This window comes from Ilyonectria robusta (genome assembly GCF_021365365.1).
Source record: "Ilyonectria robusta strain PMI_751 chromosome Unknown BGZ61scaffold_4, whole genome shotgun sequence".
In the NCBI taxonomy this organism is placed as follows: Eukaryota; Fungi; Ascomycota; class Sordariomycetes; order Hypocreales; family Nectriaceae; genus Ilyonectria; species Ilyonectria robusta.
This window is the reverse complement of record NW_025764438.1, coordinates 1,575,608-1,588,769: the sequence shown is the minus strand read 5'-3', so window position 1 is coordinate 1,588,769 and position 13,162 is coordinate 1,575,608. Positions and strand designations below refer to the sequence as shown.

The following is a 13,162-nucleotide window of genomic DNA, read 5'->3' as shown; positions in this document are numbered from 1 at the left end:
TGGGGGGTTCGAGGGGCTGAGGCGGGACAGATCGAGGGACAGGTCCAAGGTCGAGTCAGCGTAGAGGACACCTCATTCACCGTCGTCGTCGCGGGGCGAGGAGCAGCGTCCGGAGAGGGTACATGGGCGGATTGTCGGCTCGAACCGGGAACCGGCTCGAAGAAGAGCACGACAGCCAGAGCGAGGCGGGATGTTGTTTATTAAGAGTTGCTGGGCCTGGACAGGGCGATAGACGTAGGCGGAGGCTTTGGCATGGGCATGAGCATGAGGCTGAGCACCTGGCTGCGGCGTGCGGTAGGCTGTAGGCCTGCAGTGCCGGCGGGAGGGACTGGGTGCGTGCCGTGGGCGCCTGTGGCTGCCCGGAGCTCCGCCGTAGGGGACGTTTGCGGGACGACGGGGGGGCGACGACGGGATAGGAACAGTGTGAGAGAGCGAGACCGGGGTAAGGATGTTGAATGGGGAAAGTATCGTGAGATGGCGTCGGCCCCAGTGAGGCTGTGTGTGGGTGGGCTAAATGCAGTGCAGTGTTTTGCCCGATTTGGTTCTCACCCCTGGGATGATGATGCCGAGAGCGAGAGCGGCAGAAGCTGAGGAAGAAGGAGAGAAGAAGACTGGACGAAAGAGAAGCACTTGTCAGCAGACGACTCACTCGTCACTGTACCGGTAATTCTCTTGTTTTGATCGTCTATGCTGCAACGTTGTGGGTTTTAGCTTCTGTACGTTCCCGCCTAGACGGAATGGGAAACAGCACTTCCCTGTGGCTTGGTTTCAAACTCGTGTTCTGCCCTTGACCCGCACGCGGAGCCTTCCACTGCCCAAAGCGTCGTTATGCACTGAGGGAGCTTCACAGAAGCTCCCTAGACGTTCGGAGAGACCGCCAAGCACGTACCTACCGTACCTACCATGGGACGGGGTCTGGGCTGTCGTCACGTCGTGCGTCCGCCCTTGCAGCGTGCCCTTCTGGTCCAGGGAGCCGCCCCAGCACTCAGCCACCCCTAAAAGCGTAGGGCGGCCCGCTATGACGCTGTGTGTTCCAGGGTGTTCCAGGGACCTAGCCGACCTACAGCACCCCGAACCCGCTAGAAAAGGGACGAGTCTTATTCCAGACATCATTATGGAGGCGCTCAGCGGGGCTTCGTACCAAAGGCGCTTTTGATGGATGGGATTGGACCGATAATCTGCGTGACTTCCACGCCGTTGCGACAGTGCTTGTGTAGGGCTGGGATGGAGGGAGACAAAATGGGGCCCATGGTACCTATTACGAAATGTTTGTATCGGATTATGGGGATCGAGTGCCGGGTGTGTGACTGAGAAACTCCAGGGGCATACTAAAAGATGACAACAATTGTGACGGATGTTTCCAGAAGTTGGTCGATGTTTGCGTTCAATTATCATTTACATGTACAGGCAAAGATCATGAGGCATCAGACAGCCACTCGTTCCTTGCGTTTTCCAAAACCCGTGAAACTGTTATCGTCATCCGTTGGACGCTAAAAGACGATTAAAGGAGACATAGGAGGCAAAAACTAGCAAGACCTTTCCTCTACTTTCTCTTCTTGGCCTTGCCGGTATCAGCACCAGTCGCCTTCGCCTCGACCGCCTTGACCTTCTCAGCGGCCACCTCCTTGCCCTCGGCCTCCTTCTTCACCCCCGCCTCGTCGTCATCACCGCCCTGGCCAAACTCGTTGACACGAGTGTAGTCAATGCGGTATGCCCATCGCTGGTAGATGTAGATGAAGAAGATGATGTCGTCACGGAATGTCGACAGTCGGTGCAGGAAAGGCATCTTGATGGTGAAGGCGAACAGGTCGTCGATGAAGGTGTTGAGGAACTTGTACATCATGGCCTTGGCTGGCATGTGCGCCACGCTCTTGAGACGGTAGTTGATGTATAGCGACGGGATCATCATCAGGAAGCCATACGCATAGACCGATCCCACCAGTGTCGTGATGATGTACGAGTACCACGACTTGTGAGACTCGTAGATAAGCGAGTAGATGCCGTACGCGATCAGCAGGGGCACCGCGGCAATGTACACATACTTGAACGCAATCTCGTCATACTCCTTAGTCTTCTCTTCCGTCTCAGTAAGCTTCTGCTTATCCTCAAAGACGACAGCGAAGGGGAGCCAGGATCCGGGGGCGCTAGGGCCAACGCGCACGTTGACGACGGTTGTAACTTTCCAGAACTCGATAAGAATGCCCACCACTTGGGTACCCAGGATCATCCAGCTCGTGTTCTGGGAGTTGTCCAAAAGATAGAGGAAGATGACCGTCTGCATGAAGACGTTGGCGAGGATAGATCGCACTGAAATACCAACGTTGTCCTTCTTCTTGCGGTAGTGAGCAATATCGGAACCAAAGGCGAGGGTCTCCAGGAACATGTGTGCGATGCTGACCACGATGGTGATGCCAAGGAGGATGGGGTTCGTGTCAATGAAGATTTCCTTGATCATTTCCATCTCCGAGCCATCGCCGCCGCCAGGAAGCGCGTTGCCGTATGCGGCCTGACGGGCGGCCTCCTTAGAACTGGCATCCATGGTGGCCATGATCTGGAACTGCCAGCTGACCAGGTTTCCGAGATCGAGGCGGATGGGCAACTCCTTGACAGTCTCATTCAAAGGGGACATGTGAGTCTTCAACTGCCAGAAGGTGTTGACAAACAGAACCGGGTCTGTCATGGTTAGCTCTATTAATTTGACGGGTGATGGCAAGGCGGGGGTTGCACATACAGTACCAGCTATTCTGGCCAGAACCGTCACGGGCACCAGTGGCCTCGAGACGGAAGAACTGCTTAACAGGGGGAGTAAGTGATGCCAAGTCCTTGACGCCTAAGTCGGGAATAAAGGACAAGCTGGCGTTGGGGTGGTAGTGGTTGGTGATCAGAGGTCCAGTGTGCTCTTCCTCCTCGGGAGTTTCAATCTCTGGCTCGGGGGAATTGTCGAGGAGGTTTCGGGTCTTTGCAACCTTCTTTTGGGGAAGGTAGTGGGTCAGGGGCCATGCGAAATGATACGCCTTTGTGGGATCGAATCCGGCCTGCTTGGGATCCAGGTTGCTGCCAGGGAGACCGACGTAGAAGTGACCCCAGAGGGTGCCGTTGTTCTGAACCGACTTGGGGACCGGAAACGTCTTCTCCGCCACGCGCTTGTCCGAGTAGTTGTTGAGCTGAAACCCCTTCTCAATGAGGATGACATATTCCTCGGGGACCTGGGAGATGGGGGCAGGGTTGAACGAGGAGGAGAGGGTGACGATGACATCGAGGTGGGTGTCCTGGGGCCAGATTGGCGCGACCCTCTTGGGGATTGGGCGGTACGTCGCACCCTCGTTGAGCTCCTTGGCCCTAAATTCGAACGGCGGGATGTCGTCAATGTTTCCGGGAACCTTGATGATCTTGCCGGTCTCAGGGTGGGTAGCATCGATGCCGGTCTGATCCTTCCTGTTCATATAGTTGATGCCGAAATTGATACCAAGGTAGACGGCGCCGCCGAGGAGAAGCTTGTTGAAGGTTATTCCCTAAGACAGAAGCATTATCAGTCAAGGCGTCTAAGTGGTCATGGTTTCGACCCTGGGGCGTTGCGACGACTTACACCACCGCCTCCTTGCGGCTGCTCGCCTGGCTGACGAGGTAGGACGGCTGCTTCGGCCATCGCGTCAGTCGCCTCTGGTCGAGGAAAGAAGACAGCTGCACGTTAAATAGGCTTGGAGACGGATGAACGTCTCGGTTTAGAAGCCGGATTTACGGGCCAAGCTGTTGCGGCTGTTGGGTCGTGGCCGTTGGTCGAGGTTGTCGCAAGTGGAAATTCCCCTCGGTCCATGTGTCTTGAGGAGTTGAGGATAGCGAGCTCTGGCCGCCTACCTAATCAGGGTAGTGGACCGGCCGGAGCTTGCGTTGACGTGCTGCGCAAGATGGGCGAATCAGGGCGTGACCAGACAACACGACCCCCACTGAGGCGGCGAGTCGACGACCGCTAATAAATGTTCCATGCTACAGCGGAGCAGAGCACGCACCGCCTAAACACCCCCACTGTCAGCGAACTGTTAGGCATGTGCCGGTGCCTGACAGCGAGTCCTTCAGTGGCCAGGCCAACATGCTCTCAATGGCTGCCCCTCATTCATCAATCATGACGGGATGCTGCCCCGCCACCACTCAGAAGCCCCGAACTCAACATTTGACGGTCAACCCACGATGAAGCCGCCACCTGGCATTCCAACCAGGCTCTGCAACGTACAACAACATCCCGTCCTAGGCTAGGCTTAGCCTGGCAACGTCCCCTGTGCAGGGCATGACTCCCGTCTTGTGACCTGCGGTGACGAGCCAGTCGCTATGCCGCTGCTGAGCATTCCGGTAGTACTGATGCAAGGACAGTTGGACACGGCCGGCATTGGAGGATTCGTCGGTGGACCGCAGGTACAGGAGGAGTGGCTCCGATGACCGATGCCGCCGCTCTCTTTCTCCCACGAGACCCCATGCTTCAACTGTCCCAACCTAATCTTCCTCCTTTGTTTCTGTCTTTTTCATACTTCCCTCGACCTGTGACGACTCTCTCAGTATACTTTACCATCTCGCCTCCTTGAACTTAACTGCAACTCCAAGTCTTGGCGCGTTCCTCTTTGCCACAACATCCCGTCCTCAGACAAGCGTCTTCTCATCGCCACTCATCCTATTAATACCATCTCTTCCCATACCTGCCGTCTCTCACCAGATTGTCTCTTTGCTCCTGAATATATTTCTCGTCTTCTCAGACCGCAACCACTTCCCTACTTCTTTACAAACCTTTCCACTTCAAGAACACCATCATGACTGCCGACAACCACGCACCTCAACCTTCGGCCGAGAACGGCACCGCTGCCAACGGTTCTTCTGCCAACGGCCAAACTCGCACCAAAATCTGCGTCTACTGCGGCGCCAGCGCAGGAGCCAGTCCTGCACACATCGAAGCCGCACGCACTCTCGGCAGAGCTATGGCTGCCAGCAACATTGACTTAGGTGAGTCACCCGGCCGAAAGCCGCGTGGAGCCGCCCGGCGGCCCCATGCCTATCACCGGCACCCCCCGGCAACCTTGATCGTGTAACTGACGTAGGTGGACAGTGTATGGAGGCGGAACTGTAGGGCTGATGGGCGAGGTCGCAAAGACCATTGTTTCCATCAACGGCCCGGACTCTGTTCACGGAATCATCCCCGAGGCTTTGGTCAAGTATGAACGTGACGGCACATACCAGACCGTCAACCGCAACAACCAATTCGTCCCGGAAGAGTCCGTGTACGGGCGGACGACTGTCGTCAATGACATGCACACACGCAAGAAGCTCATGGCGGAGGAGGTATTCAATGGAGGCCCCGGAAGCGGCTTCATTGGCTTGAGCGGTGGTTACGGGACTATGGAGGAGATTTTCGAGACGACCACCTGGAATCAGCTGGGCATCCACAGCCGAGGTATCGTGCTCCTCAACATTGCCGGCTACTGGGATGGCATCATCCAGTGGATGGACAAGGCCGCCGAGGAAGGGTTCGTCAAGCCCGCTAACAAAGACATTCTGGTCACCGCCGACACTCCCGAGGGCGCCATCAAGGCACTCCGCGACTACAAAGTGTCGGATGCCATCTACAAGCTGAAGTGGGGCAGTCAGTAGACTGCAATTCTTGTATAGAGCGATGCTGGGTATCTGGCACATTCCACGGGCAATAGGAAAGCGGTCTGGCGTTATGGCATTCCCACTACAACTGCATTGGGGGAATATAGACGGGTAATCCCACGGTAGCACTCTAATAGATGAACTGAGGATCAAAGTTATTGCTTTCAATCAACTTGACGTGAGACCCATGAATGCTGCCTTGCAGCTTGTAATTGTACATGATCTAACTAGCTAGCACCGACCGACGCCGCAATTTATCCCCTTCTATTAGCAGTCGTAGTCTAGCTGTCCACCTCCATGCCCTCGTCGTCGTCGTCTCCGCCGCCTTGGCCTTCGGCGACGCTCTCGATCCACTCCTGCACCTCGAATCCGTCGTAAAGCTTGAAGGGCTCAACAGTCTTCTTGGGTCCCTCGATCTTGATGCCCACCACACCGACTGAGGTGTTGTCCACCGTCAGCTCCTTATCTTGCACCAGACTCTCCTTGAGGGCCTTGAGCCCGTGCTGGATAAGCTCCTCTCTCGAGCAGTCGGCAAACTCATCGATATTTCGCTCCAGGTACGTCCGCGCCATCTGGCTTCGTGCGCCAATGGCGAAAGCGAGCATCTCCTCCGTCATGCCCGAGGGCTGGAACTCGAACAGGTGGGGGCCGCGCTCGTCAACACCAGCGACGAGCAGACCGACGCCGTATGGCCGCTTGCCGTAGACCTGGGTGTTGATCTGGGCCTTCTCGCCAATCATGTCGACCAGAGAGCGGAGAGGGATGGAGCGGCCGTAGGTGAGTCGGTGGCCGAGGCACTGCTGCTTCATGAAGTTGGAGAGGACGCGGGCGTCAGAGGTGAGACCGGCGATGGCGATACCAGCGTGTTCATCGATGGAAAAGAGCTTCTTCTGGTAAGAGGAGAGCTCCTCAGCGTTGCGCTGTAAGCTGGGTTAGGAACACATTGCTTCGCATGCCAACGGCTACTCCAGGGAGGTAAGTGGTCGCACCTTGATCGCACACAGGACGGCATGGGTCTTGCTGGCTATTCCGACAACGACCGAACCTTGCTTCACTGCCTCGGCGGCATATTCGATCTGGAATATTCGGCCCTGGGGCGAGCTGTGCTGTGTTAGCATGCTGAAGCACTGGGGAGCTGCAGGACCCGCTGGAGGCTTGGGGGCGGCGTACAATGTGACGGAATCGTTGTCGTAGTTGTTTCTGAACATGGTGGGAGTTGGGCTGCTCTAGCAGCTTCGCTATGGATCGAGTCGGAGGGTGGGATTGGGTTGGGAAGGGCGGCGTGGATGGTGACGGTCGGTAAGCGGGAGCTAGGTTTGGCGATGATGTTGGTGTTTGGAGTTGAGGTCAAGGTCCACGCAGCCGCCAGGCAGCTCAAGCTTCGTCGCCTTGCTGCTTGACCTGGCCTGGCAGCCTCAAATACTGCCGAGGATACCCCGCCACACCGCCTTCCTGATTGGGGAGCTTTCATGATGGGCTTGTCATTGAGAGTTAGACTGCGACTTCGCACCAAAATGATTCGATTGCTTGCTTGTGATTGGAAACTCGCTATTCTTGATCTTTTGACCCCAGTAATATCTGCGAACTGATGCCTGTCTGGAAGCACTCGGCAGTCGACATTTGGCGACAAGCTACGGCGAGATGACTAAGTCTCTGCCCCGCCGTCGGCTTGGCTGGTGGATTGGCATAATACCATGCACCTGTAACACCCCTTGTCAAAAGCACAGGCATTTGCAGCTCACTGACTCCCAGCGGTTTGCAATCGCTTCCCTTGTAATTCGCGAGTGCATCATCTCGCACATCGCCATGACACTAAGACGCGCCTTCTCCGAGGCGGGCACTCACCCTACGCATGTTAATGGTGGGTGAGGCGGATGCTGAGCATTCTCATCGATCTGAGCTGGCGGGCAACATCCTCAAGGAGGCCAAGGAAGACCTGATCAATTACCTCGAAATCCCCGAGACTTATGACGTTCTTATTATTTAGCACGTCGGTACCAGTGGGTTCTCTGCCACCGCGCATAACCTAGTTAGTGCCTGGGTGACGAAGAAGAAGGCTCAGACAAGCCATTGACGACCTTGCTGTTGTCGAGGTTTCAAGACTGTGGAGACGGAGCTCAAGGTCGACTACTTGGTGACCGGCAGCTGGTCCAAGAATGCATATGAGGAGGCTGTGCGGTTGCTTGGTCCCGATTATGCGAACGTTGTCGCTGATTCCCGCAAGGTCAACGACGGCAAGTTTGGCAAGCTTATTGAAGAGAGCACCTGGAACCTTTCCATGGATCACGCCATGGGTTATCTCTGCGACAGCGAGACTGTTGACGGTGTCGAGTTCCCAGGCTTCCCCAAGTCCCTGCTTCCCGGGTCTGATGGCAATGGCGCCATTGTCGTTGCTGACATGTCTTCCAACATTCTGTCGAGGAAGATCCCTGTCAAGAACTTTTCCGTCATCTTCTTCGGAGCCCAGAAGAACTTTGGCATTACCGGAATCACCGGTGTCATGATAAAGAAGAGCCTCCTGGCTCCCATCACCCCCCAGCCGGATGTTGCCCTTCTCCGCAAACTGTCTCTGCCTATACCTTCCACCATTCTCCAATATGACAAGAACAACTCTCTCTCCAATACCCCCAGCATCTTTGAGTGAGTCGCCTATAATCAATTTCGAAGTGGTTACATACTATCAGTGAACAGCGTCTACATTTCCGGCCAAGTACTGAAGAAGCTTTTGCGAAACTGCTCTGACAAGGTTGACGGACAGGAGGCTATGGCCAACACGAAGGCTGGGCTCATCTACGGAGCTCTCAGGCCCACCCTGACATCTACCGCACTGTCCCCGACAAATCAGCCCGATCCAGGATGAACATCTGCTTCCGCGTTGCCAGGGGTGGAGACGTGGACGCTGCTGAGAAGGCGTTCCCGAAGGAGTCTACAGCACTGGGCCTCACTGGCCTCAAGGGTCGCCGCAGTGTTGGTGGTATTCGAGCCAGCAACTATAACTCTATCCCGCTTGAGGGTGCCGAGAAGCTGGCCAAGTTCATCCAGACATTTGCCTCGTCTCAGATTGGTAACATTCATTAATTTGAAGAAATAAGTGTAAATGGGATGGCGCATTAGATGTTGATAAACAGGTGCGTGTCAAGAAAGATGACGCGCTAGGAGGAGGATCAACACAAGAACTAGAGGTTGAATTCAATATTGCCAATATAACGCTTTGGGAAGGAAAAATAAAATAAATAAAATACCCAGAATATTTCACTTTGAGATGCATGATACCAGGAGAACACAACGCAGTACTTCTAGGGGATGGATGCGCTAAGGCCCCGCTGTCATGCACCCCGCGTTTTGGCCCAGAGCCTCGGCGTCCACTATAGTCGCTTAGCCTTAGGCCTGCCAGCACCCATCGATCCTTGGAGTTGCAAATTTCTGACTTCTCATCCACAACGAGCCACCATGCGCACAACTACCACACTCATTTGCTTCTGATCTTCATCTTGGTATTCTCGCAATCAATCCATTCACCGATGCTCAGGAGCAGTCTCCGCCCGAGGAGACTCATCTGTGCCCCGAGTCTCTCACGGGTTGTGACGCTCGTCAAGTACCCGGGCTCTGCAGCGGCCCAGATATCATCAGCACGTATAAAGCAGAACATAGCGCTGTCACGGCCGTTCTCGCAGCAACCATGGTCCTCAAACAACTTGGACGATAGTTCTAGATTTCCAATTATAGGTGACACTATATATGCCCTGTCAACAGCTCAGGGTCGGGCCGGCATTGCGGTCATTCGGATTTCTGGCCCATCATGCTTAGAGGTGTGCGTCTCTTGTTATCAACTAGGACGAGTTAACTGACGACAGGATTCAGATATACAAGGCGTTGTGTCCGTCTAAGGCGCCCCTAAAGCCGAGATATGCAACCGTGCGCTCCCTCTACGATCCTCAATCCCAAAAGGAGGAATCCGTGGCCTTGGATTCGGAAGCCCTTGTGCTCTACTTCCCTGGTCCCAAGACTGTGACTGGAGAAGATGTCCTGGAACTGCATGTCCATGGCGGGCCTGCTACTGTCAAAGCAGTTCTCTCTGCAATCCCACGGTGCCCCACGACTGAACGCATTCGGTACGCCGAGCCTGGCGAATTTACGAAGCGAGCTTTTTTCAACAACCGTCTCGACTTGGCCCAGGTCGAATCGCTCAGCGACACGCTTGCGGCTGAGACGGAGCAACAGCGTCGTGCTGCTGTGCGTGGCAACTCGGGTGCTCTCGGGCGTGCGTACGAGGCCTGGAGAGAGCAACTGCTGCTAGCTCGGGCTGAGATTGAGGCATTGATTGACTTCTCCGAAGACCAACATTTTGACGAGTCCGAGTCAGATCTGCTGGGGAACGTGAGGGAGCAGGTGGCTGAAATGCTCCACAGCATCGAGCTGCATGAGCAAGGTAGCCAGCGGAATGAGCTACTAAAGAACGGAATCCGAATTGCGCTCTTGGGTCCGCCAAATGTCGGAAAGAGCTCGCTGATGAACCTGATTGTCGGGCGTGAGGCATCGATTGTGTCTGGTGAGGCTGGCACTACACGAGATATTGTGGAGGCTAGTCTGGACATACGAGGCTATCTTTGCTCATTTGCGGATACGGCTGGGTTCCGGTTACAAGAATACGGGATGATCCACGGGGTGGGGGCGGGCGCAATCGGCGCTGTCGAAGAAGAAGGGATCCGAAGGGCGAAGCAAAAGGCCCTAGATTCAGACATCGTTGTGGTACTTGCGTCAGTGGAACAGAGCCTCGCCGGGTCGTTCATCCTGTACGACAAGGAAACACTGGACCTCGCAGCGCAGGCTGAGGCTTGTCTCATCGTGGTCAACAAACGAGATTCGATTGATCCCGGCGAGTTTACCAATCTTATTCAAGGCTTTGGAGAGACCGTGCGGGCACAGGATCCCAAGTTAGCAGCGGCTGAGCTGGTGTCGATCTCGTGTAAGGAGGCTCAGTCGGCAACTTTAGACACGAAGGATCCGGGTGGTATCCAGATGGTCATGGACAGCCTTGTTAGTTCTTTCACTGGTATGACATCCATGCCGGCGGAACACCAGGATCTCCTTGGTGTGACGGAGCGACAGCGACAGCTCCTGGTCAAGTGCCGCCATCACTTGCAGGTCTTCATGGCGGAGGCGCAGGTGAGAGAGGGCGAGCCTGACGCAGACGCGGTTCTGGCGGCTGAGTACCTCCGGTACGCGGCTGATTGCCTGGCGCGCATAACCGGGCGCGGCGAGTTTGGAGACGTGGAGGACGTACTTGGCGTCATCTTCGAGAAGTAGGTTCTGACTGTGGCTTCTGCGCCTCTTTATCTGCCCACTTTTTGCCGGAGGATTTACGGAGGATTAACAAATGCTGACTGGATTTCTAATAGGTTCTGCGTGGGTAAATAATGACAAATAATGAGGAACGAGAGAGGCAAGTCAAGGAGACTGCAGTGTATTATGGGAGTTTTTGCAAACCCCATGGTCTATCTAGCCAAAGGCAATTCTAAAGGATGTCTAGATTCTAAAAAACTCCATCCAATGCAAACAAGGAAAGACAAGAAATTGTTGCTGTGTGAAGAGCGAGCGAGCCGTCTGCCACCGGGGTGTTCGAGATGCGCCGCCAAGATGAAGGGGAATAGAGGAAATGAGAACCAGAACAAAGGAGATCCAAAACAATGCCCAAAAGATGGGGGATGATTTTCGCTTGCCGTTCCATGCTGCGCCATGCCATGCTGTGTCGAAAATGGACTCGCCTTTTCAACTCCTTGCAATGCGATGCCAATGCTGATGCTGATGCCAATACTGATGCCAATGCCGATGCTGATGCCTATGCTGTTGCCGATGCTGATGCTAATGCTAATGTGGGAAATGCAGATGCATATCATGTAGATGCAAAATGAAAATGAAGATGCTGATGCAAATGAAGAACCGACTCCGCCCAATGCTGTTCTCAAGGAAGATTCCGAAACGCCCCATCCATGCTGTCTCCAAGCCGACTGTCGCACCTATCCGGTGCGAAGCGGAGGAGTTTGAAGTGATTTCTTCTTTTGGGAAAGGGAGCTCCGTTTACTCGTCATCATCGTCGGTGCGGTTGTAGCCGGAGCGGCCCTTGTTGCCGGTGGAGTCATCGTCATCGCCGTCCTTGTTGTAGCCGGAGCGGCCGTAGTTGGCCTCGGGGCCGTTGTAGCCAGAGCGGCCGGAGTTGGTGGTGGGCTTGGTGTCGGTGGTATCGTCACCGTCCTTGTTGTAGCCGCTGCGGCCGAAGGACATGGAGGAGGGAGCATAGGTGAGAGTGAAGGCAGCCATTGTAAAGGTGTGAGTGTGAGTGTGAGTGTGAGTGTTTTGAGTGTGTGAGTGTGAGATGTTGTTTTTGTGAGGGGGGTCGTGTGGGTTATTATAGATTGTTGGATGTGGTGGTTGATGTGTTGGTTGATGTGTTGGTTAGTGGTTGGCGTTGAGTGGTGGTGATGGTTGTAAGTAAGTGTTGGTTGAGTGTTGTAGTGGATGGTGTTTGTGTTTGAGTGTTGAGAGTGTGTTGATGTGATGATGAGATATGTTTCAAGCCAGGAGATGCCGGAGGGTTATATACAAATGAAGCACAATAAAGATATCCAAGGATGAAGGCTGCTAGCTAGCTTGTTAGCATGTGGGTGTGGGTGTATGTCTGGATGTCTGGTCTGTGTGTCTGCGAGACTGCGAGGTAAAGTGTGTGTGCCATGATGATGATCCACGCCCCTCCAACAGCGGCAAGGGTCAGTTGCATGTTGCATTCCCGAGCTAAGTTGCCGAGCTAGTTTCCAAACAAAGCAACAGCCAGCGAAACGAAGCGTGCCAAAGCCGAAAAGGGCACCAAGGACACCGGGAACTCAGGACGCCGAAGGGCAATAACTGCGCCATGTCGGCGAACAGACCAGGGTCGCACCGTCGCAGGGGCGGCCAGCGCGCCGTGACTGGGCAGTATAACGGGCGGCGGGTCGTAGGGCTGAGGAGCACTGGCAAACTCAGAGTCGTGGCTGGGCCACAGCGACCGTCAGCGATTCAGCCCGCTAGACGCCACCCCTTCACAGCCGTCCATAGGTACCGACCTACACTGGCACTGCTGGGGATGGAAATGGAACGCGCTCTGCTTACGGGGGGGCATCATCAGCCACAGCCACCCCTGGCACACTGGTCCCCCTGACCCTTGTTATGGTGGCCGGCCGACCCAAGACGGCGGGAACTGGAGAGTGAGCTAAGAGCTCCCGGGCAAGTCGGCGGTATCCCGGCGGTTGGATATCGGTATGGTTGCAGTCCTCGACGGGAGCACTGTGTACGGCACATCACAGGCCCGGCCAGCGATGCGCGCGACCTGCGATGCAAGGCACGTTCCGCTGTGTGCCGCCATCATGGCTGCTGTCCCGGGTTCCTGGGAGCCCTCGCCGTTGGTTGACGCCCTGTGAGTGAGCCCTGTAAGTCCCGGCGACGTCATTGGGTGACTCTGCTGGTCAAGTGTCCAGGGCATGTGATGGGCCATTCA

General features: G+C 55.2%; 8 protein-coding genes across 8 annotated transcripts; 4 read left to right on the top strand and 4 right to left on the bottom strand.

Annotated features, from left to right (window-relative positions):
* The first annotated feature begins 136 nt into the window (after positions 1 to 136).
* BGZ61DRAFT_165948 (uncharacterized protein) lies at positions 137 to 680 on the top strand. Its single transcript, XM_046237526.1, has one exon. The coding sequence runs from the start codon at positions 253 to 255 to the stop codon at positions 589 to 591; it is 339 nt and encodes a 112-aa protein (XP_046108568.1). The 5' UTR covers positions 137 to 252; the 3' UTR covers positions 592 to 680.
* A 474-nt stretch (positions 681 to 1,154) lies between these two features.
* BGZ61DRAFT_384196 (cleft lip and palate transmembrane protein 1-domain-containing protein) lies at positions 1,155 to 3,817 on the bottom strand. Its single transcript, XM_046242696.1, has 3 exons — positions 3,587 to 3,817; positions 2,732 to 3,512; positions 1,155 to 2,673 (listed from the first exon to the last, which is right to left on the bottom strand). Exons 1-3 carry the CDS (start codon positions 3,644 to 3,646, stop codon positions 1,544 to 1,546), a joined length of 1,971 nt encoding a protein of 656 aa, XP_046108567.1. The 5' UTR covers positions 3,647 to 3,817; the 3' UTR covers positions 1,155 to 1,543.
* A 1,042-nt stretch (positions 3,818 to 4,859) lies between these two features.
* On the top strand, positions 4,860 to 5,631 carry BGZ61DRAFT_279733 (uncharacterized protein; the record flags this gene model as incomplete). Its single annotated transcript, XM_046238446.1, has 2 exons — positions 4,860 to 4,986; positions 5,090 to 5,631. Coding segments are annotated over 2 exons (669 nt in total), but the record flags the coding sequence as incomplete, so codon positions are not given.
* Positions 5,632 to 5,915: 284 nt separating this feature from the next.
* On the bottom strand, positions 5,916 to 6,842 carry BGZ61DRAFT_344998 (nucleophile aminohydrolase; the record flags this gene model as incomplete). Its single annotated transcript, XM_046239752.1, has 3 exons — positions 5,916 to 6,554; positions 6,624 to 6,735; positions 6,805 to 6,842. The coding sequence occupies 3 exons, from the start codon at positions 6,840 to 6,842 to the stop codon at positions 5,916 to 5,918; spliced, it is 789 nt and encodes a 262-aa protein (XP_046108565.1).
* A 644-nt stretch (positions 6,843 to 7,486) lies between these two features.
* Positions 7,487 to 8,880, top strand: BGZ61DRAFT_585545 (pyridoxal phosphate-dependent transferase; the record flags this gene model as incomplete). Its single annotated transcript, XM_046256411.1, has 4 exons — positions 7,487 to 7,606; positions 7,736 to 8,274; positions 8,326 to 8,380; positions 8,440 to 8,880. The coding sequence occupies 4 exons, from the start codon at positions 7,487 to 7,489 to the stop codon at positions 8,710 to 8,712; spliced, it is 987 nt and encodes a 328-aa protein (XP_046108564.1). The 3' UTR covers positions 8,713 to 8,880.
* A 181-nt stretch (positions 8,881 to 9,061) lies between these two features.
* On the top strand, positions 9,062 to 11,230 carry BGZ61DRAFT_165885 (uncharacterized protein). Its single transcript, XM_046237524.1, has 4 exons — positions 9,062 to 9,443; positions 9,496 to 10,937; positions 11,034 to 11,077; positions 11,165 to 11,230. The coding sequence occupies exons 1-3, from the start codon at positions 9,156 to 9,158 to the stop codon at positions 11,050 to 11,052; spliced, it is 1,749 nt and encodes a 582-aa protein (XP_046108563.1). The 5' UTR covers positions 9,062 to 9,155; the 3' UTR covers positions 11,053 to 11,077; positions 11,165 to 11,230.
* BGZ61DRAFT_165881 (uncharacterized protein) lies at positions 11,036 to 11,622 on the bottom strand. Its single transcript, XM_046237523.1, has one exon. The coding sequence runs from the start codon at positions 11,529 to 11,531 to the stop codon at positions 11,130 to 11,132; it is 402 nt and encodes a 133-aa protein (XP_046108562.1). The 5' UTR covers positions 11,532 to 11,622; the 3' UTR covers positions 11,036 to 11,129.
* Positions 11,597 to 11,952, bottom strand: BGZ61DRAFT_529021 (uncharacterized protein; the record flags this gene model as incomplete). Its single annotated transcript, XM_046253344.1, has 2 exons — positions 11,597 to 11,651; positions 11,717 to 11,952. The coding sequence occupies 2 exons, from the start codon at positions 11,950 to 11,952 to the stop codon at positions 11,597 to 11,599; spliced, it is 291 nt and encodes a 96-aa protein (XP_046108561.1).
* Between the last annotated feature and the right edge of the window lie 1,210 nt (positions 11,953 to 13,162).

Bases quoted from the DNA above. Each gene is read 5' to 3' on its own strand.
- BGZ61DRAFT_165948 (XM_046237526.1), top strand. From the start codon at position 253: ATGGGCATGAGCATGAGGCTGAGCACCTGGCTGCGGCGTGCGGTAGGC.
- BGZ61DRAFT_384196 (XM_046242696.1), bottom strand. From the start codon at position 3,646: ATGGCCGAAGCAGCCGTCCTACCTCGTCAGCCAGGCGAGCAGCCGCAA. The intron at 3,513-3,586 runs GTAAGTCGTCGC...CTTCTGTCTTAG, and splicing joins AGCCGCAAGGAGGCGGTGGT to GGAATAACCTTCAACAAGCT. The intron at 2,674-2,731 runs GTATGTGCAACC...TAACCATGACAG, and splicing joins TGGCCAGAATAGCTGGTACT to ACCCGGTTCTGTTTGTCAAC.
- BGZ61DRAFT_165885 (XM_046237524.1), top strand. From the start codon at position 9,156: ATGCTCAGGAGCAGTCTCCGCCCGAGGAGACTCATCTGTGCCCCGAGT. The intron at 9,444-9,495 runs GTGTGCGTCTCT...GACAGGATTCAG, and splicing joins CTGGCCCATCATGCTTAGAG to ATATACAAGGCGTTGTGTCC.
- BGZ61DRAFT_165881 (XM_046237523.1), bottom strand. From the start codon at position 11,531: ATGATATGCATCTGCATTTCCCACATTAGCATTAGCATCAGCATCGGC.